Source organism: Ailuropoda melanoleuca, chromosome 18 (assembly GCF_002007445.2).
Source record: "Ailuropoda melanoleuca isolate Jingjing chromosome 18, ASM200744v2, whole genome shotgun sequence".
NCBI classification, from domain to species: Eukaryota; Metazoa; Chordata; class Mammalia; order Carnivora; family Ursidae; genus Ailuropoda; species Ailuropoda melanoleuca.
Window position 1 is genome coordinate 33,966,815 of NC_048235.1, and position 21,670 is coordinate 33,988,484.

At 37.2% G+C, this 21,670-nt stretch overlaps 1 protein-coding gene across 6 annotated transcripts in view; it reads left to right on the forward strand.

The window, feature by feature from the left end:
* Positions 1–21,670, forward strand: part of NSD3 (nuclear receptor binding SET domain protein 3) — a 112,661-nt gene that overhangs the window by 23,774 nt on the left and 67,217 nt on the right. For all 6 annotated transcript variants that reach the window (XM_034647704.1, XM_034647706.1, XM_034647708.1 and 3 more), the window contains exon 2: positions 18,738–19,456. In XM_034647704.1, the coding sequence (XP_034503595.1) occupies positions 18,782–19,456 (675 nt within the window). In that variant the 5' untranslated portion in view covers positions 18,738–18,781. The remainder of the gene's footprint in view (positions 1–18,737; positions 19,457–21,670) is intronic.

Sequence of the window (21,670 nt, forward strand, 5' to 3'; positions counted from 1 at the left end):
TGCACCTTTATTATTACATTACTGACAATTAAATAATTTTTAAATTATGAAAACCAAAATGGGCAGTGCAGAATTTAACTTATAGTCAGAGGATCACTCTGATCATATCATTAAATTAAATTCTGAATAGAGCACAGAACCAAAAAGAATGGCATCTCTTTTAAAACCCTGGCATTAATGGAATTGGGCACTGAAGATTAAGCATGTTTTTCAAGTTTTTACCTTAAAGAGTATCACCTTTCACCCATGCAAACCTATGTACTGAAAACAGTGGACCATATTTTTTTAAAAAATTAACTACGTGTCTTTTTCTTTTTTGGTGTAAATTTGGGGGTAACAAGAGCATAATGAAAATCTCCCTTGATGCTGTCATCCGGAAATCTTCATATTCTGTCATTAAGTATGAGTCATAGTTAAAAAGTTTTTTTGGGTGGGGTGGGTATGTGTATATGTATTAAATTGATTTTAAATACAAGATCTGATTGTCAAACATGAGTGATTATTCAGTTAGAAATCAGTATATGAATATAATTGGTAGCTTTCTCTTGTTACACCTCAAAGAGTGTATATTTAAGCTTACCTATATGTGCTACATTTCAAGTTTTTGCTCTAAGACAAAATTAGCCTCTAATTTTTTAATATTATGTGTTTAAACATTTTTTTTCTTAATAATGTTTTGCTGCAGAAACCAAGCAGTAAAAATGCCAGGTTTTCAAGAACCAGCATAGGTGGTTCATTACTTGTAGACTGTGTGCACTCCATTGCTGTTACTATAGAAACACACATAAACTGTGGATTTATCATAAACCTTGAGAAATGTTCCTTGCAGCACTTCACATAAAAAAAATCTGGATCCCTTGTTTACCTGGGGTAAAGGAGGACCATTCTCTTCCTCAGTGTTGTGGAAATCACATTCGTTGTATTCTGCTATTTTTCTTTAGCCATAAAATTTCTAGTGTTGATATACCAAGTAGGCTTTGTATTTTAGTATGATTGATAATTACTGAAATAGGTTTGGAAAATTAAGATTGATGTTCATGCCAATTCAATTAACTATGAGTGAAAATTGTTTTTTGAGAGCTTCTACATTCTGAATTTCAGATTTACAGTTTTAATAACTCTAGGGTTTTAAGTAGATATGCTTATTTGAAGTTTTTGATATCTTTTGGTCTTTTGTTAGATTAATAGACTCTGGAAATTCATTTCATTTCATTTCATGCCAGTCCCTTGGGGTTTAAGCCTTTTGGGGAAGGTTAGCCCAGAACTAAGGATAATCTCAGTAGTGGCTAGGTAAGCAGTTATCAGTCAAATTTTGCTAAGGATATTACCTGAGGAGACTATAACTGTGTTTATATTCTCTTGTATTCTGCATGGAAAGATCCTCAACAACTGTTTAAAGCATTTCATTTATGTGTAATATCTCCCTTAAGTTTACACATTTCAGTTTAAAAGACTGACTAAGCCCTGCCTCTTTGCCTTCACTTTGGGCTCTAGGAGCATATGGATGAATAAAATTACTTCCTACACTTAAGAAAATCACATAAACAGATTGTTTCCTGATTAATTCTAAGAGATATGCATAGTGTATCTTAGGAATGTAGAGGAAAGTTACTCAGACTAGCCTAGAGCTTAAGTGACTACTTCTTGAAAATGACTTTCTGAGCTCAGAGAAGATGGTTAAAAGTCAAGCAAAAAAAGATATAGAAGGGCATATTAGGTCACTTTGGTGAAGGCACAGTGGTATGAAATTAGTGGTTTAACATTAGTAGCATACGAAAGTGACTGGAGGTTGGAGACCTAGGTATAGACCTTGCTTCAAGGCCTTTGAGTGCTCTGTTGGGCACAGTGACTTCTTCTGGGAATCATTGAAGGTAAGTGATATGCTTAGATTTACAAATTAAGTGACCTAGGAATGTATTTAAGGGGTAGTTGAGTCTGAAAACAGATACAGGCAATTTATGTGACATCTTAGAACCACTTTTTTTTTTTTTTTAAAGATTTTATTTATTTATTTGACAGCACAAGCAGGGGGAGCTGCAGAGTGAGGGGCAGAGGGAGGAGCAGGCTCCCCGCTGAGCAGGGAGCACTAGGTAGGCGGGGCTCAGTTCCAGGACCCTGGGATCATGACCTGAGCTGAAGGCACCCGCTTAACGACTGAGCCACCCAGGCGCCCCTTAGAACCACTTTTGATTCCAAAAAGCTTGAATGATGATATCACCATGAGGAGTTTTGACATATAATAAAGTATAGATGACCTTTGAATAATATGGCTTTGAGCTGCATGGCTCTTAACAGGTAAACTAATTTCTCAAAATCCTTAAGTTTATAAAACAAGTAATAATGACAACAACAAAAATACATCTGCATGGCTCCACTTATATGTGGATTTTTCTTGATAAATACAGTATGGTACTGTATATTTTCTCATGATTTTCTTTTTTCTTTCTTTTTTTTTAAAGATTTTATTCATTTATTTGAGAGAGAGAGAGAGAGAACAGTCAGGGGAAGCGGCAGGCAGAGAGAGAGGGAGAAGCAGACTCCCCACTGGGCAAGGAGCCTGACGACGACGTGGGGCTCGATCCAGGACCCCGGGATCATGACCTGAGCCAAAGGCAGACACTCAACAACTGAGCCACCCAGGCGCCCCTCATGATTTTCTTAACATTATCTTTTATTTAGTTTACTTTGTTGCAAAAAGTAACTTAAACTATACATTAAATGGATCATGACAGATCTTATAAATCTTTGGCTTTTTACATTTACCACATCATGAATACTTAATTGATGTTCCTAGCCTCAACCTGTTCATCTGAAACACATGGCACACTTTTTTTTTTTATCTTGTATCTAAGATTTGACAAGGAGTCTATAAACTTTCTATTATCATTCCCATCCTGAATATGTTGGTAAATAAGTACATAAGAGCTCTAAAGCTTTAGTTGACAATTTTCAACTGCTTTTCCCTTTAAAACTGTGAACAGCTTCAACAAAATTAAGAAAAAGGTATTCATTGACTGACTTACATCATCTTAAAAAAATTGGTTAGAGGAAGAATTTATCATATATTGTTTGCCTATGGTGGTTTCATTTACTTGGAAGTACATATTAGAGTGGGTAGAAGACTAGTACCATTATTTAGTCTCCCACCAAACTGTTAACTCTGGTGAGTGGGATTGGGGAAGTGTGAAGTTTAAGATGTGAGGATTTCTGTTGTTGTTGCTCTTTACTTTATATACTTTAGGGATTTTGAGAAATTAGTTTACTTGTTAAGAGCCATTGCTATGAAACAGAGAGGCTTGGATTTATATGTCTGACTCTGAGCAAGTTACTCATAGCAAGTTACTCATGCTGGTCTTCGTGTTTCATTTGTAAAATAGGCATCGTATTTCCTCAGAGGGTTGTTATGAGGAATAAAAAAATAAACGTGAAGCAGTTAGAATGGTTTGACATAGTGAGTTTTCAAATGTTAGCCAGTATTATTATTATTTTAGTAATACAAAAAAATTAAAACATAACATCTTTATCAGGGATTTATTAAGGACAAAGGTGTGAGAATTCTTGGTGGCCTCTACTGAGGGCTTTTAAAATTAGAGGGTGCGAAACGCCTAACTTCCAAATCCTGTTTGTCTTTCATGGCCTAAATGCCTCCTTGCCTAGTTAACATTGTTCTTCTCAAATGTCGGTTATAATTGTGATGGTAACACAATTTAATTCTTAGTCACCTTCTGATTCACGTTGTTCACATTATTTACTACTATTTTATGACCCTTGCCCATAAAATCTCATCTAGTATACTAAAGAGATTGTAAATGCCTTTAGGTTGGAGATCAGGTTTTTCGTAAGTTCTCTGTACCCAACATCACACTGACTGATAATAATAGCCAACAAGTATTGAGCTCTAAGCTATACTCCAGGCACTGTCCGAAGTACTGCTCGCAGATTAACTTTTAATTCTTACAACAATTCTGTACAAAGTAGACAATTATAAATATCCAGTTTGTGGATAAGGAAACTGAGATTTAAGGAGATTAAGTTGCCAAAGTCACTAGCTAACGACCTTAAATTTGGATTTTGAACCTCACAGTTTTGATTCTGAGCCTATATTTTCAACCTGTCTCCAGTGCTCACTGGAGAGCCATCTAATTCTTTAAGGTCTTAACTATTTTTTTTATTTTTATTTTTTTAAAAGATTTTATTTGTTTGTTTGACAGAGAGAGAGACAGGCAGTGAGAGAGGGAACATAAGGAGGGGGAGTGGGAGAGGAAGAAGCAGGCTCCCAGTGGAGGAGCCTGATGCGGGGCTCGATCCCAGAACGCTGGATCACACCCTGAGCAGAAGGCAGACGCTTAACAACTGCACCACCCAGGCACCCCAGGTCTTAACTATTTAGATCATTCCATGTGTCTGCTGTTTGGAACCTAGCTGTCAGACTCCAGTACACACAAAAATCACTATGTAGAGGAATTTAGTTGTCCTAAAATGTTTTTCTTTTAAAAATTACCAAAACTGCTTTCTTGATTGCATTATCGTATCATTTGGAGGTATAATATGAAAAAGCGTGGCTCTATTCACGCTTTGACTTTCTAGAAACGATAATGTGGAACATTTGGCTTTGTTGGTCAGAATTTGGTGTCAAGTTGTTTTTTTTGTTGTTGGGTTTTTGTTTTTTTTTTTTTGTTTGTTTTGGTTTTGTTTTTGTTTGGTTTGGTAAGTAATCTCTACCCCCAGTGCAGGGCTTGAACTCACAACCTGGAGATCAAGAGTCACATGCTCTACCAACTGAGCCAGCCAGGTGCCCCGGTGCCAAGTTTTAATGCAGCCTTTTACCACCTTAAGAAGCTGTAGCTTTTTCTTTTCAAAATTTCTTCCAAACCTTAGCCAACTTACTTTGTTTTTTCCCCAATTTTTCACTTTTAAGATTTAGAGACGTTAAAAGAATTGTATGTAGAGGTTAAAAGTTAAAAGAAATGTAATGTAGGCTAATACCTACATTAGCCAATGGTTAACATTTTGCATCCTTTTATATGTACTTTTTTAATCCCAAGACATTTGAAAGTTGTGATCCCCTGGCACTTTAAATATTTCAGCATGGCTTTTCCAAGAATAAGGACATTCTTTTATATAAACCGAACACTATCATACCCTTGAAAATTAATAGCTCCATTTTTTAATGGCCAGTCCATTAAAATTCTAAGTTTTCTTCAGAATACATCTTTTACCTGTGTGTGTATGTGTGTGTGTGTGTGTGTTTAAATATGTGATTTCATCAAAGTCCATGCATTACATTGGTTGTTAAATCTTTTAAAATCTAGAAGAATCTGGGCAACTGGGTGGCTCAGTCAGTTAAGTGTCTGCCTTTGGCTCAGGTCATGATTTCAGGATCCTGGGATTGAGTCCCCTGTCGGGTTCTCTGCTCAGTGGGGAGTCTGCTTCTCCCTCTCACTCTCCTTCTGTGCTCTCCTTCTGTGCTCTCTCCTGCCTTCAAATAAATAAAGTCTTTAAAAACATCTAGAAGAGTCTTTCCGTCTTTTGTTTCTTTGTTTATAACATTAGCTTTTTTGACGAGCCCAGGCTAGTTGTGTGAGAGAATGTTCCACATTTTGTATTTGTCTGATTGTTTCCTCATTGTGAGATTCAGTTTAAACACTGGGAAGAATACTTAGGAGGTGATGATGTATTAATGAATCGCATCATGAGGCCCATAATGCCAGGTTGTCCTGCTTTTGGTAATGCCATGTTTAATCACTTGTTTAAAATGATCCTTGCCAGATCTATTGTATGTATTTCTATTAGCAATTAGTACGTAATCTCTGGAGTAACAAATATTTAAACTATCATTCACTTGTCCCATTTTTGCCTGTGAACCCTTAGTGGGTCTGTTCACATTTTCTAGAGTGTCAGAATAAAGGATGTTGTTTGTAAGATACGTGTTTTGCAAATATTTTCTCCCTGCCTGTAATGCATCTTTTTGTTTTCTTTGTTTTGTCTCTGTAATATTTTTTTATTTTTCTATTTTTAAGTATTTATTTATTTGTTTGAGAGAGAGAGACAGAGCATGAGCAGGGGGGAGGAGGCAATGGGAGAGGGAGAAGCAGACTCCCTGCTGAGCAGGGAGCCTGATGCGGGGCTGGATCACAGGATCCTGAAATCATGACCTGAGCTGAAGGCAGACACTTAACCAGCTGAGCCACCTAGGCGCCCCTGTAAGTTTTTTTTTAATTGAAGTATAGTTGACATAAAATATTAGATTCAGGTGTACAACACAGTGATTCAACAATTACTTAGATTACAAAATGCTCTTCACAGTAAGTATAGTTACCATTTGTCACCATACAAATTTATTGGTGTATTATTGACTATATTTCCTATATTGTACATTTCATCCTCATGACTTACTTATTTACGACTGGAATTTTGTAGCTCTTAATCCTCTTCACCTATTTTGCCTATAGTCCTACTCCTTTCCTCTCTGGGAACCAGCAGTTTGTGTATTTATGAGCAGTTTCTGGTGTTTTTGGTTTGTTTTTGTTTGCTCATTTTTTGTGTTTTTTAGATAGTGCATGTAAGTGGAATCATATAGTATTTGTCTTTGACTTATTTCACCCTTGCTTAATACCCTCTAGATCTATCCAAATGGCAAGATTTCATTATTTTTTATGACTAATATTCTACCATGTATACATGTCACATCTTTATTTATGTTATCAATGGACAGTTAGGCTGCTTCCATATCCTGGCTATTGTAAATAATGCTGCAGTAAACATAGTGGTGCATATATCTTTTCAAATTAGTGTTTTTATTTTCTTTGGCCCAGTGTGGTGGTACTGGATTGTATTGTATTTCTGTTTTTAATTTTTTGAACCTCCATGCTGTTTTCCATAGTGGTTGTACCAATTTACATTCTCACCAGCAGTGCACAAGTATTTCCTTTTCTCCACATCATGGCTAATACTTTTTTCTTTTTCTTTTTTTTTTAAGAGTTTATTTATTTATTTGAGAGAGAGCAAGAGGTGGGGGGAGGGGCAAAGGGAGAGGGAGAAGCAGATTCCATGAGGAGCAGGGAGCCTGACTCGGGGCTCAATCCCAGGACCCCAGGGTCATGACCTGAGCCAAAGTCAGATGCTTAACAGACTGAGCCACCCAGGCACCCCTACACTTACTGTTCTTATCTTTCCATTCTGACTGGTGTGAGGTGATATCTCATTGTGGTTTTGATTTGCATTTTCCTGATGATTAGAGTGATTTGAGCATCTTTTCATGTGTCTGTTGCTCATCTGTTCGTCCTCTTTGGAAAAATGTATATTCAATTCCTCCCATTCATTTTAATCAGATTATTTGGGTTTTTTTTGGTGTTGAGTTGTATGAGTTCTTTATATATTTTGGATATTAACCCATTATCAGATATATCATTTGCAAATATCTTCTCCCACTCAGTAGGTTGCCTTTTTGTTGTGTTGTTGGTTTCCTTCGTGGTGCAAAAGCTTTTTGTTTAATGTAATTCCAATTATTTATTTTTGCTTTTGTTTCCCTTACCTAGGAGACTGATCCAGAAAAATATTGCTAAGACTGATATATAAGAGTTTACTGCCTGTGTTGTCTTTTAGGAGTTTTATGGTTTTTAGGTCTTACATTTAAGTCTAGTTCATTTTGAGTTCTTTTTTTTTTTTTTTTTTTTTGGTATGGCGTAAGAAGGTGATCCAGCTTTGTTATTTTGTGTTAAGCTGTCCAGTTTTCCCAACATCATTTATTGAAAAGACTGCCTTTTCTCTATTGTATATTCTTGCCTCCTTTGTTGTAGATTAATTGACCATATATGTGTGGGTTTATTTCTGGGCTTTATTCTGTTCCATTGATCTATGCGTCTGTTTTTGTGCCAGTACCATACTGTTTTGATTACTGTAGCTTTGTAGTATAGTTTGAAATCTGGGATTGTGCTACCAAGGATTATGATATAATGATTGTGTACTTTCTCAAGATTGTCTTTATTATGTTGAGGTACGTGCTTTTGATACCCACTTTGTTGAGAGTTTTTATCATGAATGAATGTTGAATTATTTTCCGCATCTATTGAGAAGTTCATATGATTTTTATCCTTCATTTTGTTAATGTGGTGTATCATGTTGGTTGATTTGCAGATCTTGAGCCATCCTAGCATCCCTGGAACAAATCCCACTTGATCGTGGTTAATGACCCCCCTTTTTTTTCTTAAGATTTTATTTATTTATTTGTCGGAGAGAAAGCACAAACAGGGGGAACAGCAGGCAGAAGGAGAAGTAGGCTCCTCGTTGAGCAAGGAGCCTGATGTGGGACTCAGTCCCAGGACCCTGGGATCACGACCTGAGCATAAGGCAGATGCTTAACTGACTGAGCCACCCAGGGGTCCCATAAATGATCCTTTTAATGTATTGTTGACTTTGATTTGCTAACCTTTCATTGAGGATTTTGCATCTGTGATCATCAGGGATATTGGTCTGTCATTTTCTTCTTTTTCTTTTGTAGTGTCTTTGTCTAGTTTTGATCTCAGGATAATGCTGGCCTCATAGAATGAATTTGTAAGCATTCCTTCCTCTTCTATTTTTTTTTTTTTTTTAAGAATAGTTTGAGAAGGATAGGTATTAACTCTAATTTAAATGTTTGGTAGAATTCACCTGTGAAGCCATCTGGTCATGGACTTTTGTTTGTTGGAAGTTTTTAGATTTTACTGGTTCAATTTCATTACTTATAATTGGTCTGTTCAGATTTTCTTTTCTTTCTGATTCAGTCTTGGAAGATTGTGTTTTCCTAGGAGTTTATCCATTTCTTCTAGGTTATCCAATTTGTTGCCATATAATTTTTCTAGTAGTCTCTTAACAATCCTTTGTGTTTCTTTGGTGTTGGTTATAACTTTTCCTTTCTCATTTTTGATTTTATTTGAGTTCTCTCTCTTCTTATTGAGTCTGGCTAAAGGTTTATCAATCTTGTTTACCTTTTCAAAGAATGAGCTTTTAGTTTCATTGATCTTTTCTGCTTTTCCCCCCCATTTATTTCTGCTCCCATCTTTATTGTTTCTTTTTTTTTTTTCCTACTGACTTTGGCTTTTTTTTTTTCCCCCTAGTTTCGTTAGGTGTAAGGTTAGATAATTTATTTGAGATTTTTGTTTCTGCTGGTAAGCCAGTCTTGTTCTAAATTTCCCTCTTTTTGGAACCATTGTATTTCCATTTTAATTTGTCTCCAGGTGTTTTTTTATTTCCTCTTTGATTTCTTTCTTGACCCATTGGTTGTTTAGTAGCATGTTGTTTAGCCTCTGTGTGTTTGTGTTTTTTGCAGTTGTTTTCTTGTAATTGATTTCTAGTTCTATACTGTTGTGGTCAGAAAAGATGTTTGATATAATTTCAGTCTTCTTGAATTTATTGAGACTGCTTTGTGACCTAACATGTTATCTGTCCTGGAGAATGTTCTTTGTACACTTGAAAAGATGTGTATTCTGGCTTTTTTGGGTGGAATGTTCCCTGTATATCTGTTAAGTCCATCTGGTTTATTATGTCACTCAAAGCCACTGTTTCCTTAGTGATTTTCTGTCTGGATGATCTATCCATTGATGTAAATGGGGGTGTTAAAGTCCCCTACAATTATTGTGTTATTGTCAAATTTCTCCTTTTATGTCTGTTAATATTTGCTTTATATATTTAGGTGATTTTATGTTTGGTACATTGAATTTTTACAATTGTTATATCCCCTTGTTGGATTGACACCTTTATCATTATGTAATGCCATTCTTTGTCTCTTACTACAGTGTTTGTTTTAAGGTCTGTTTTGTCCAATAGAAGTATTACTACTACTTCAGCTTTTTCTTTTTTTCCATTTGCATGGAATAACTTTTTCCATTTCTTCTCTTTCAGTCTGTATGTGTCTTTGGGTCTTAAGTGGGCCTCTTGTAGACAGCATATAGATAGGTGTTGTTTTTTATCCATTCAGTCACCCTATGTCTTTTGGAGCATTTAGTCCATTTACATTTAAAGTCATTATTGATAGGTATGTACTTATTGCCATTTAGTTAATTGTTTTCCACTTGTTTTTGTACTTCTCTGTTCCTTTCTTCTCTTGCTGTTTTCCCATGTGATTTGATGACCTTCTTTAGTGTATGCTTGGTTTTCTTTTTCTTTATTTTTTTGGTTTCTGTTATAGGTTTTTGATATGTGGTTACCATGAGTTTCGTAAATAACATTCTATGTGTGTGGTTGCTTAAGTTCAAACATATTCTAAGAGCATTCCATTTTTACTTCCTCTCTCCCATGTTCTATGTATATGACATCATATTTTACATCTTTTTATTTTCTATATCGCTTAACTAATTTTTGTAGATATAGTTGACTTTACTACTTTTGTCTTTTAATCTGCATACTAGCTTTATAAGTGATTGATTTACTACCTTTACTTATGTATTGTTTTTACCAGTGAAGTTTTTTCCTTTCATAATATTCTTCTCGTTATGCCTTTATTTTCTGCTTAAAGAAGTCCCTTTAACATCTCTTCCCCACCCCTACCCCCCTTAACATTTCATATAAGACCAGTTTAGTGGTGATGAACTCCTTTAACTTATGTTTGTGAAACTCTTTATCTCTTCTTCAATTCTGAATGATAACCTTTCTAGGGGGAGCATTCTTAGATGTAGGTTTTTTCCCTTTAAATATATCATGCCACTCTCTTCTGGCCTGTAAGGTTTCTACTGAAAAATCAGCTGATAGTGTTGTGGTGTTTCCTTATACATAACTATATGCTCTTCTCTTGCTGCTTTTAAGATTCTCTATTTTTAATTTTTGATATTTTAATAATAATGTGTGTTGGTGTGGATCTCTTTGGGTCCAATTTGTTTGGGCCTCTCTCTGCTTCCTGGACCTGGATGTCTGTTTCCTCTCCCAGGTTAGGTAAGTTTTCAGCTATTATTTCTCAGGTAAATGTTCTGCCCCTTTCTCTCTCTTCTTCTTAAGGGATCCCTGTAATGTGAATGTTAGTATGCTTGATGTTGTTCTATTGGTACCTTAACCTTCCTAATTTTTAAAAAAAAATTATTTATTTAAGTAATCTCTACACCCAACATGGGGCTTGAACTCACAACCCCAAGATCAAAAGTCACACACTCTTCTGACTGAGCTAGCCAGGTGCCTCACCTATCCTCATTTTTAAAAAATTCTTTTTTCTTTTTGCTACTCAGATTGGGTGCTGCCCACTATCCTGTCTTCCAGATCTCTGATCTATTCTTCTGCTTCTTCTAATCTGCTGTTGATTCCCTCTAGGATTTTTTATTTCAGTTATTGTATTCTTCAGATCTGATTGGCTTTTTTATATTTTCTGTCTCTTTGTTGAAGTTCTCATAGAGTTCATCCACTTTCCTCTCAAGTCTGGTTAGCATCTTTATGACCATTACTTTGAACTCTTTATCAGATAGATTGCATATCTGTATTTTGTTTAGTTCTTTTTTGGAGATTTTGTTTCATTCTCCCATTTGTAATATATTCCTCTGTCTTCTTGTTGTGTCTGACTCTCTGTGCTTGTTTCTATGTATTAGGTAGGTCTGCTAGGTCTCCTGGTCTTAAAAGTAGTTGCCTTATCTGGAAGACATTCTGTAGTGCGGTCCCCCTTGTCACCAGAATGCAGTGCTCCAGACTTGTCCCCTAAGGGGGCTGCATGTGTCCTCCCATTGTGATGGGGCCCTGATTGCTGTGGGTGTGCTGCTGGTGGGTGGGGCTGTCCCTTAGCCCAGCTGTCAGCAGTAGCCAGCCCTGACTATTGCAGGTACACTGGTGGGCTGGGCTGTCCCCCAGGCCTTCTGGCTGCAGTGTAGTCAGTCCCAGCACAACTGACTGAGAAGTTTAACTGTAGCTGCTGAGGGCATGTGATGGGTTGGGCTGGCCCCCTGAAAAGCTGGCTGAGAGGCCTGACCACAACTGCTGTGGACATGCTGGTGGGCAAAGCTGGCTCACCCCCTTCCCTGGGGCAGAAGTCACTTTGAAGGGGTGCGGATCCTGAACCAGGGCTGCCTGCAGGGTGTGGTGGGTGGTAGTCATTTTGGGAGGTATTGCTCCTGATGGAGGTTGTCTGCTGGGTGTGGTGGGGTAGGAGCTGCTTTGGAGGGGCCCCTGCTAGGATGGGTGGGTTGGATGGGGCAGGTCCACAGGGGAACTGCAGAGCTGGAAAGTGGGGTCAGCAAGGTAGATGGAGGGTGTCAGGCCTGGCTCCTGCAAGTGTCTTTTTTTTTTTTTTTTAAAGATTTTATTTATTTATTTATTTATTTGACAGAGATAGAGACAGCCAGCGAGAGAGGGAACACAAGCAGGCGGAGTGGGAGAGGAAGAAGCATGCTCATAGTGGAGGAGCCTGATGTGGGGCTCGATCCCATAACGCTGGGATCACACCCTGAGCTGAAGGCAGACGCTTAACTGCTGTGCCACCCAGGCGCCCCTGCAAGTGTCTTATCAACCAGGCTGAAGAAAGGCAAGAAAAATGACTCACCAGCAGTTCCATTCCCGGAGAAAGCTGTTACAGATCCCTGCCCCTCTGGCTTATGTCCTAAATCTCAGTAAATCTTCTTCACTATAACCTAGGCACTTTTCAAACTGCTGCTTCTGTGCTGGGTCTCAGACCAAGTGACATAGTGCTGGACCTTTAAGAGCAAAGTCTTGATTTTCTGTAGCTCTCTGGATCTCCCAGAGTCAAGCTCAGGATTTCCTAGTCAGACATTATGGGGGTTTGTCTTCCTGGTGCAGGGGCTTGATCCCCTCCTCAAGGAGCACTCTGTGCCTGTGATATCCCTCCCACTTGTAGGTCACTGCCCCAGGGGTTTGGTTCTGCCCCTCCTACCCTTCTCATTGTGGCCTTCTCCTTATGTCTTTAGCTGTCAACGATCTGTTCTGCTGGTCTTCAGCTTGTTTTCAGAGTGAGGTGCGTGACATGTAGTTGTCATCCTGGTGTGTCTGTGGGAGAAGGGGAGCCCATGATCCTCCTACTCCCACATCTTCCCCTGTTCTCATGGCTGCCATTTTTAAATCACCTTTTCTTTTTTTAACTGTGTCCTTTGAAAAGCAAAAGTTTTAAATTTTGAAGTCCCATTTTGTCCGTCTTTGTCTTTCACAGTTCATGGTATTTGTTTAAGAAAATCTTTGCCTAAACCACTGGTATATTTTGTCCCATGTTTTCATTCTAGAAGTTTATCATTTTGATTTTAGTATTAGGTTTACAAACTAATTTTAGTTATTTTCCGGTATAATGTAAAGTAAGGGTTGAGGTTCAGTTTTTTTCATACTGACATCCAGTCAGCTGTTCCAGCCCCATTTATTGAAAATACTGTCCTCTCCCCTTGAATAACCTTGGCACCTTTGTGGTAGATCAGTTGACCATGTAACTATGGGTATCAATATTTTAAATATGTATTTATTTATTATTTTTTATAATGAGCATAACACATTTTTACCAAACAAGAAATTAGTAGGTGAGTAAAGTTATACTGTAGGGTAATATCCCCAGAAACCTGGCAGGTAAATGGAGGTATACTAGTTATAGGCCCTCAGAGGATAGGGACTGTTTCTTTCATTTATTAATTGAACAATATTGAACAAGACCTACATGATCTCTGCCCATGTCTGCCTTTTTAGAGCATGCAGTCGAGTAAGGGAGACGTACAATAAGAAGGTAAACACATGTTTGTATAACACATATTATGGTAAATGCTATAAAGGAAAAAAAAGGCTTAGTAGAATGAGCATGGGACCTCAGAAGGCCTCGCACAGGGATTATTTGTGTTCAGGTAGCTGGAGTAGCACATGTGAAAATCCTGATCGCAAAGGTGAAGTTGGCACATTTCAGAAACTGAAAGGAGGCTAATGTGGCTGGAGTGCAGTGCTTGGCAGTAGAGAGTGTTGGTAAATGACTTTGGAAATGTAAACGGAGGTCTGACCATACAGGGGCTTGCTGGCCATGATAAATAGTTGCAATTTTATTTGAATGCATTGGGAAGGCCCTGAAGGTTTGTTCTTTTGTTTTTGCTTAAGACTGTGTAACTACTATCTAGATCAATACGTTAAATATAACTACCAGCTCAGAAACCTCCTTTTTGGTCTTATCCGGTGTTTATAGCCCCCCGCCCCCCGCCACCTCCCAATAAGCAAGTACTGTTTTGGCAGATGTCTCCATAGAGTTAGTCTATTTATTTATTTATATGAGAGAGAGAGAGACAGAGCTTACTCACATGAGCAGGGGGGAAGGGCAGAGGGAGAGAGCGAATCCTCAAGCAAAGTCCCCGCTTAGCAGAGGGCTTGATGCAAGGCTTGATCCCATGACCCTGAGATCATGACCTGAGCCAAAGTCAGATGTTTAACTGACTGAGCCACCCAGGTGCCCCTCCATAGAGTTAGTTTTAACTTATCCTGTGTTTGAACCTTGTATAAATGAAATCACATTGTATACTATATAAATGGAATCACTGTGTCACATGGCTTCTTTCACTCAGAATGACATTGTGAGAGTCATCCATGTTGTCGAGTATAGCAATAATTCCTTTTTCTTGCTGTATTTTGAGGGGTAGTCAAATGATTGGGTTAGTTTTTACAAGGGGACTGGCTGTTATATGGGAAAATAGATCATAGGCAGGAGAAGAAGCATGAAGACTGAGCAGGTAGCTATGGAATAGACCAAGTGAGGAGATTGGACTGGCGTGAAGAAGGAAAGATATGGAATGAAACAGACAAATATGAGATGTATACTTTAGAGCTAAAACTCCAGGAGTTTACTGATACATTGGGGAAGAGTAGGAGTGACGGTAAGGGATATATCATAGTCCCAGGTATCTGGCTTGGGCAACTGATAGATGGAGGTTTCTTTTTTCTCTTATAGGAAGGACTGGAGGAAGGACATGTGGAAGTAGAATAAAAACTAAGTTCATTGTTAGGTGTTTTAAGATGCTTGTGAGATACAAGGAAAGCTGTCAGACATGCATTTGGATTGCGGCTATGGAGCATATTGGAGAGAAGTGCAAAGTATGGATGATTTGCCGATGAGGTAGCAGCTCCCCTGTAGAGTACTGGATTGTTAGAAGATCTGAGTTTCACTGTTTTTTTTTCAACTTCTGTTTGCTCTGTGATTAAGGGCAAATCACTTGATCTTTTTGAGTGCCATTTCTTCACATCTATAACATGGGAATAATACTTTGCTTCATGGGATTAAACAAAGTGTAAAACAAAGTGTAAGGCCACATTTTATAGTTATTTGGGCTCGGGGATGCTCAGAAAAGTTTGTTCATGCATATACAATTTGAGTTGGTAAGAAAGTCAGATTATGGAAGACCTTGAAAGGCATGGAAGGGACTTGGTATAATATGGAGCTGTGGTGTTTCTCAGAATGGAAGTAGACTTATCAAAGTTTGGTTTAAGGACACATCTTCTAACTGCTGTGCAAGAAGAAGTTAAAGATGAGAAATATCTAGAAAATCAGTTGTCGTAGTTCAGGATTAAGGTGCTGAGGGCTTGGCCTGACATGGATCAAAGAACAAATTAGAGATTTCAGTGGAAGAAACTACAAGATTTGTTGAGTGCCTCATTTTGTGGCTTCACAGAGAGGGGAGAATCAGCCACCCACACGACTGAGGCTTCTAGCCTGGGAAGCTAGAAAAATAGTGGAAGCAATGACAAATCGGGGGTAGTCTGAAAGGAAAACTGAGTTAGGGAAAGGACAGTTCATTCAGTTTTGAACATATGACTCTTACAGTATGATTGTCTTTGGGTAGCTGGATATTCTCTGGCAGTTAGATATTGTGGTTAAGAGGGCAGGATTAGAAGGCAAGAGATTGATTCTTTTTCAGGTTTAATCGCTAGTGAGCTTTGTGGTCTTGGAAAACTTAGCATCTCAAATATTGAATGTAGTTATCTAAAAAATGAAGCTAATACCTGTCCTGTCAGCCTTACGGGATTGTTTTGCGGATCAAATAAGAACACATGTGAAAATACTGTGTAATTGTAAGCTCCTATATAATTGTAAGATAGTAATGTTATTTCCTTTCTTAGTTCAAACTAAAAGGAAATATTTGGTTCTAGGGCTAGAGAATAAAAGAGGAAAAATACCAAATTTCTTAAAAGTTTGTGATTGGAACTAAGTCAGAAACATCAGAAACCTTAGTCTCTGAATACACATGCCTGAAAACCTCTGTAGACTATAATTTGGGAGACTAATCTGGAAGCTGAGCTTGTGTATGACAGTTATGAGAACCAAAAACACAGGTTGCATCTTGTCAAATGTCAGTATTTAACTTGCCTTCAAGTTGGAAGTTTGAAGAACTTTTGAATTCCACCTGCATAGTTAGTTGCCCTGTGTGTTTACAGCATTTTCGAACATACCGTTCTTTGTGAGCTATACGTTTTTGCCAAGGGTCAAATTAGGGTAATGTTTCCAGTTCTCCAGCTTTGCATAAATAAGTGATTGCTAACATTTATCAGCATTACTAGTATGTTAAACTGGTAAGCATCACTGACTCTGAAACCAAACTGCCTAGATCCAATCCCAGCTCTGTCAATTAATGAGTCGCCTTGTGCACTTGAGCAAGTCATTTAAGCTCAGTGTGCTTCTATTTCCCAGTCTGTAATGGGAACTAAGGTTAACATCTACCTGAAGGTTGTTGGGAGGATTGAATGTACTCTATGTAAAGCACTTAGAATGGTTCCTGGTACATAGTAAGCGCTATTTAAGTGTTAGTGGCAGTTTCCATAGAATTGTTAGTTGTCATTTTGGTAGTGATTGGGAATAAAGAACATGAACAAAAGAATCAGATCCTCTCAGAAGTTATGGCTGAGTGAAGTGGAAGTGGTAGCGTGGTAAAAATGGGATGTAGAGTCAGACATACCTAGATACAAATAATAATTCTGCCCCCGTTGCTTTATGGTTTAAAGCAGGCACCTAACCCCTCTGAAGCTGAGTTTCTTTTCCCTGTGAACCAGGAGTCACCATACCTATCCTGCAGAGTTGTTATGAGGATTAAATGAGATAACGTATAAAGTGCTTGGCCCATAGTAGATGCCAAAAAATGAGAGTGCTGTCTGACACCCCTCTGCACCCTATTCCACTATAGAGCGATATGGGCAGTTTGATTTCCTGTATGCTCTTGTATTCATTTGTTTGTAATTTTCAAACTTCTAAAATTCTTTCCATTTGCTAACAGTGTAAGCAGCAGCTGTTTAATTGGCTATGCCTTGAAAAGTGTATTGTCAGCAATCATTTTCCTCTTTGCTGTTTTGGGTTACGTGCTTTATCATTATGGTAAATCCTACTAGAGTCAAGATGGTAGACATTATTAATTGGTCATAGAATCAAACTGGACTGTAGCCTCACAGTCCTTCTCCACAGTATTCCAGGCAGCTAAAATCAATTCATCAGACTCAATATGGTAGAGAAAAGCCTTAGAGCTTTCTAGAAGAAATGTTTATGAGATAATCAAAATAATATCTGAACTGTCCATTAATCCTGTCTCAAGATGTGGGCTTGTCAAACTTTATGACAACACGGAGGGGTCTTAGAGCATTTCCTAATAATGTTTATTTATATTACAACATTGTTACATAATGTGAGCATCTTTAGGCACCTTCTGGGGGGGTGCAATAATCGTAAGAGTATATTGCAATAACTATAATGCAAAGTTTGTAATGCAATGACCCAACTAAGAGGGTGCATCAGAATCAGCTGAATGTGATCTTAAAATATTCATATTTTAGGCCTCACCCCAGATTTGTCAAATCAGATTCATCAATAGATAGATGTTGATTGACATGTACATTTTGTGAAACTACCCCAGATGATTTTATTTATGCCACTGGTTAAAAACAACTAATACTGTCAAGGGTATAGAGAATCAGGCACCCTCACTACTGGTATGACGGTAAATTGATACTGCAAAACCGTTCTATAAGCTGTGCTATATCTATTAAAATTCAAATCCGTCCCATAGGAATACATACAGGCCTAAAGATCTAGTTTCAAGACAGTTTCCTGTAGACCTATTTATAATTTCAAACAATGGTGAGCAGCTAAATGATTGTCAGTACACAAATGGTTAAGTACATTGCAGTATAGATACCACAGTTGTTTACTGTGTAACTATTTAAATAATAAAGTATATATGAAAATTATACATCCTGATGTAGAAAGATATCTAGGATATATTGTTAAGTTGAATAAGCAAGTCACAGAATCAACCCTATTTTTAAAATTTTATATGTGAGTATATAAAGATTTGGAAGAATACTCACCAAAGTATTTATACTGGTTATCCATGACAGAAGAATGGGAATGATGGAGAGGGAGGAATAGGCCTTTTTACTTTTGTATTTAAAATATTTGCAATAAGATTTTGTTATTTTTTTGTAGCAACAAAGAGAACCACTGGTTTGCAAATATCAGTTTTAACCTGAGACTTATCATTTCTAACTTGGGAAACAGAAAGGAATGCTAAATTATTTTGAATGTTTTGCTAAGAGGATAAAATTTTGTTAGTAAAATTGTGAAAGTAATTGAGGGTTTCAAATAGATAAGTATTTAAGGTAAAAAGCGTTTGACTTGTATCAGAATTATATTGGCTACCTGTTTTAAAAATATTTAGTGTTTGTGTATATCTGGATGTGAAAATTGGGTACAAGATATTTCAGTGAATTCTTTTTCAACTGATAAGCCTCTAGCCTGTGAGGATATTAACACTTTTTAATCTCCTCTTTTAAAACTTTAGGCCCGATGAGAGAAAGGGAAAGTTAAGGATGCTGGAGCAGAACAATGGATTTCTCTTTCTCTTTCATGCAAGGGATCATGGGAAACACAATTCAGCAACCACCTCAACTCATTGACTCCGCCAACATCCGTCAGGAGGATGCCTTTGATAACAACAGTGACATTGTTGAAGATGGTGGCCAGACACCATATGAAGCTACCTTGCAGCAAGGCTTTCAGTACCCACCTACAACAGAAGATCTTCCTCCACTCACAAATGGCTATCCACCATCAATCAGCATGTATGAAACTCAAACCAAATACCAGTCATATAATCAGTATCCCAATGGGTCAGCCAATGGCTTTGGTGCAGTTAGAAACTTTAGCCCCACTGACTATTACCATTCAGAAATTCCAAACACAAGACCACATGAAATTCTGGAAAAACCTTCTCCTCCACAGCCACCACCTCCTCCTTCGGTACCACAAACTGTTATTCCAAAGAAGACTGGCTCTCCTGAAATTAAACTAAAAATAACCAAAACTATCCAGAATGGCAGGGAATTGTTTGAGTCTTCCCTTTGTGGAGACCTTTTAAATGAAGTACAGGCAAGCGAGCACACAAAATCAAAGCATGAAAGCAGAAAAGAAAAGAGGAAAAAAAGCAACAAGCATGACTCATCTAGATCTGAAGAGCGCAAGTCACACAAAATCCCCAAATTAGAACCAGAGGAACAAAATGTAAGTTGAAACGTCTTTTTGAAAAATTTTGTAATATTTCAGATTTACTGGAAGTCCAAGATATATTTTTCAGTTTTTATCCCTTCAAATTTAAATATTTCTGATAACTTCTTCCTTCTAATCCCTACCAAGGAGCTTGGGATGTTATAATGGGTGCTGATAAAAATTTTTTGACTAAATGAATGGACATCATTAGAGTGAAGAAATATTTTTAAAACATGGGACACTAAGATCCTTGCTGCATATGTTTCTTTGTCTAATAGCTTCAGTTTTTTTATTTGCTTATAATAAACTCCTGGTTTCTAAAGATGAAGAGGAAAGGCAAACAGGAGATGGTTAATTATATTGGTTTTCCTTGTTTAGACTTTTCCCAGTGTTAATGACTTAATACTCATTACTAGTAAGTTTGCTACAAAATAAACTGAAGTAATAGAAGAACTCTTTTTATTAAAATCAGTTAATATTCATGTGTATTAAAACTTCAGGTGGACTTTTTATAAAAGTCATCCTTTATAGGTAAACTGCATCCTGCCAAATTTTTTTTAGTATATCTGAAGTTTTAGTATGAATTTTCTTAATAGGTATGTAACAAATCCGTTCTAGCTTGAGTGAAATTTTTAGTTGGTATTCTAATACGTGGTATGAATTGAAGACATTTCCCAGACATTGATTTGGGAAGAAATAAGTATCTATTTTGCCAACAGTAGTCTGCTTTTATATCTGGTATCCCTGAATAAGTTAATTTGTTATCTTCTGTTTTAAGAAGTGTTTACTTCATACCAACTCACCTTTTCCTTGGTAGCTGGATTCTAGTTCTTCAAACAACTCAAATATGATCATTTTCTGGATTAGAAGGCTACACTGATTCTAGACTCTCACAAGTCTCAGTATAATATTTCAATATGTTTTTCTCATTTTTCTATAGTTTTATTTATTCATTTAACTATTATTGATTAAGTGCGTACTCTGTGCTAGATACTTTTCTTTTTTTTTTTTTTTAAAGATTTTATTTATTTATTGACAGAGACAGAGACAGCCAACGAGAGAGGGAACACAAGCAGGGGGAGTGGGAGAGGAAGAAGCAGGCTCATAGCAGAGGAGCCTGATGTGGGGCTCGATCCCATAATGCCGGGATCATGCCCTGAACCGAAGGCAGACGCTTAACCGCTGTGGCACCCAGGTGCCCCTGTGCTAGATACTTTTCTAAGAATTAAAGTAGGGCAATGAATGAAAATTAAAGATGCCTACTTTCAGGTTGCTTATATTCTAGTAAGAGGAACGAGAAAATACATACATGTGTACCTACATATGAACATACGTGTACAAGTTCAGATAGTGTTAAGTACTATGAAGAAAATAAACCTGGGTAATGAAATAAAGAGATTGATTAGAGACACATTAGCTATTCTGGTGTCTTAGTTCTGCATTTGTGAAATGAAGGCTTTGTAACTAAGTGGTTTCTAAAATGCCTTTATATTTGAAATCATTTATTAAATACCCAGCTCCCTGACCTTAGTTTACATAGTATCTTTACAGACTGTTCCTTAAGTAAATGACTACATGGAAGGAAAAAAGTTAACCTTTTGTGCTGCAGATGCATTCACTGTAGCATTTTTTACCTAGCCCTGCAGTGGAAAGGTTTGTGATGCACTGTGACCCTTGGGCATCACAAAAACTTGCATTTGTAAAACCAAAGCTAAAGTTTAGCTCCTGAGAACTGTTTTTGTTGGTCCTTCTTGCTTTTGCTCTAGAAAGTCTGGTAAATAGGAAGATATCCAATTTTACTTACTGGACTAGACTTTTTACCTCTATTGATAAAGTACATTAAAAATATATTTCAAAAGAGAAATAGGTCTGGAAGCAGAGGCAGGATAAGACAGTCTGCTTACTTTTTATATATCCTTTTGTTTAATTGGAATCTAGGAAAAAATTCAGTGCAATGATATTTCTAATAGTCACTTTATAATGAGATTTTAAAGCCAATGCTTTTTTGGATATCTGCTGTGCCAAGCTCTTTGTATCACTTAAACCTTCAGTTAATTGCCATATCTGGGGATTAGATGTGATTTAAAAGTTTTAGTTCATGTTCTTTTTTGGTAAATCATGTGGGGCATAATTTAATATTTCATTATTTAGGATTTTACAATATCTTGAGGTAAAAGAACATCAATTTGACTGAAGATAGAGATGTAGAAAGTGATATTGATTGCACTA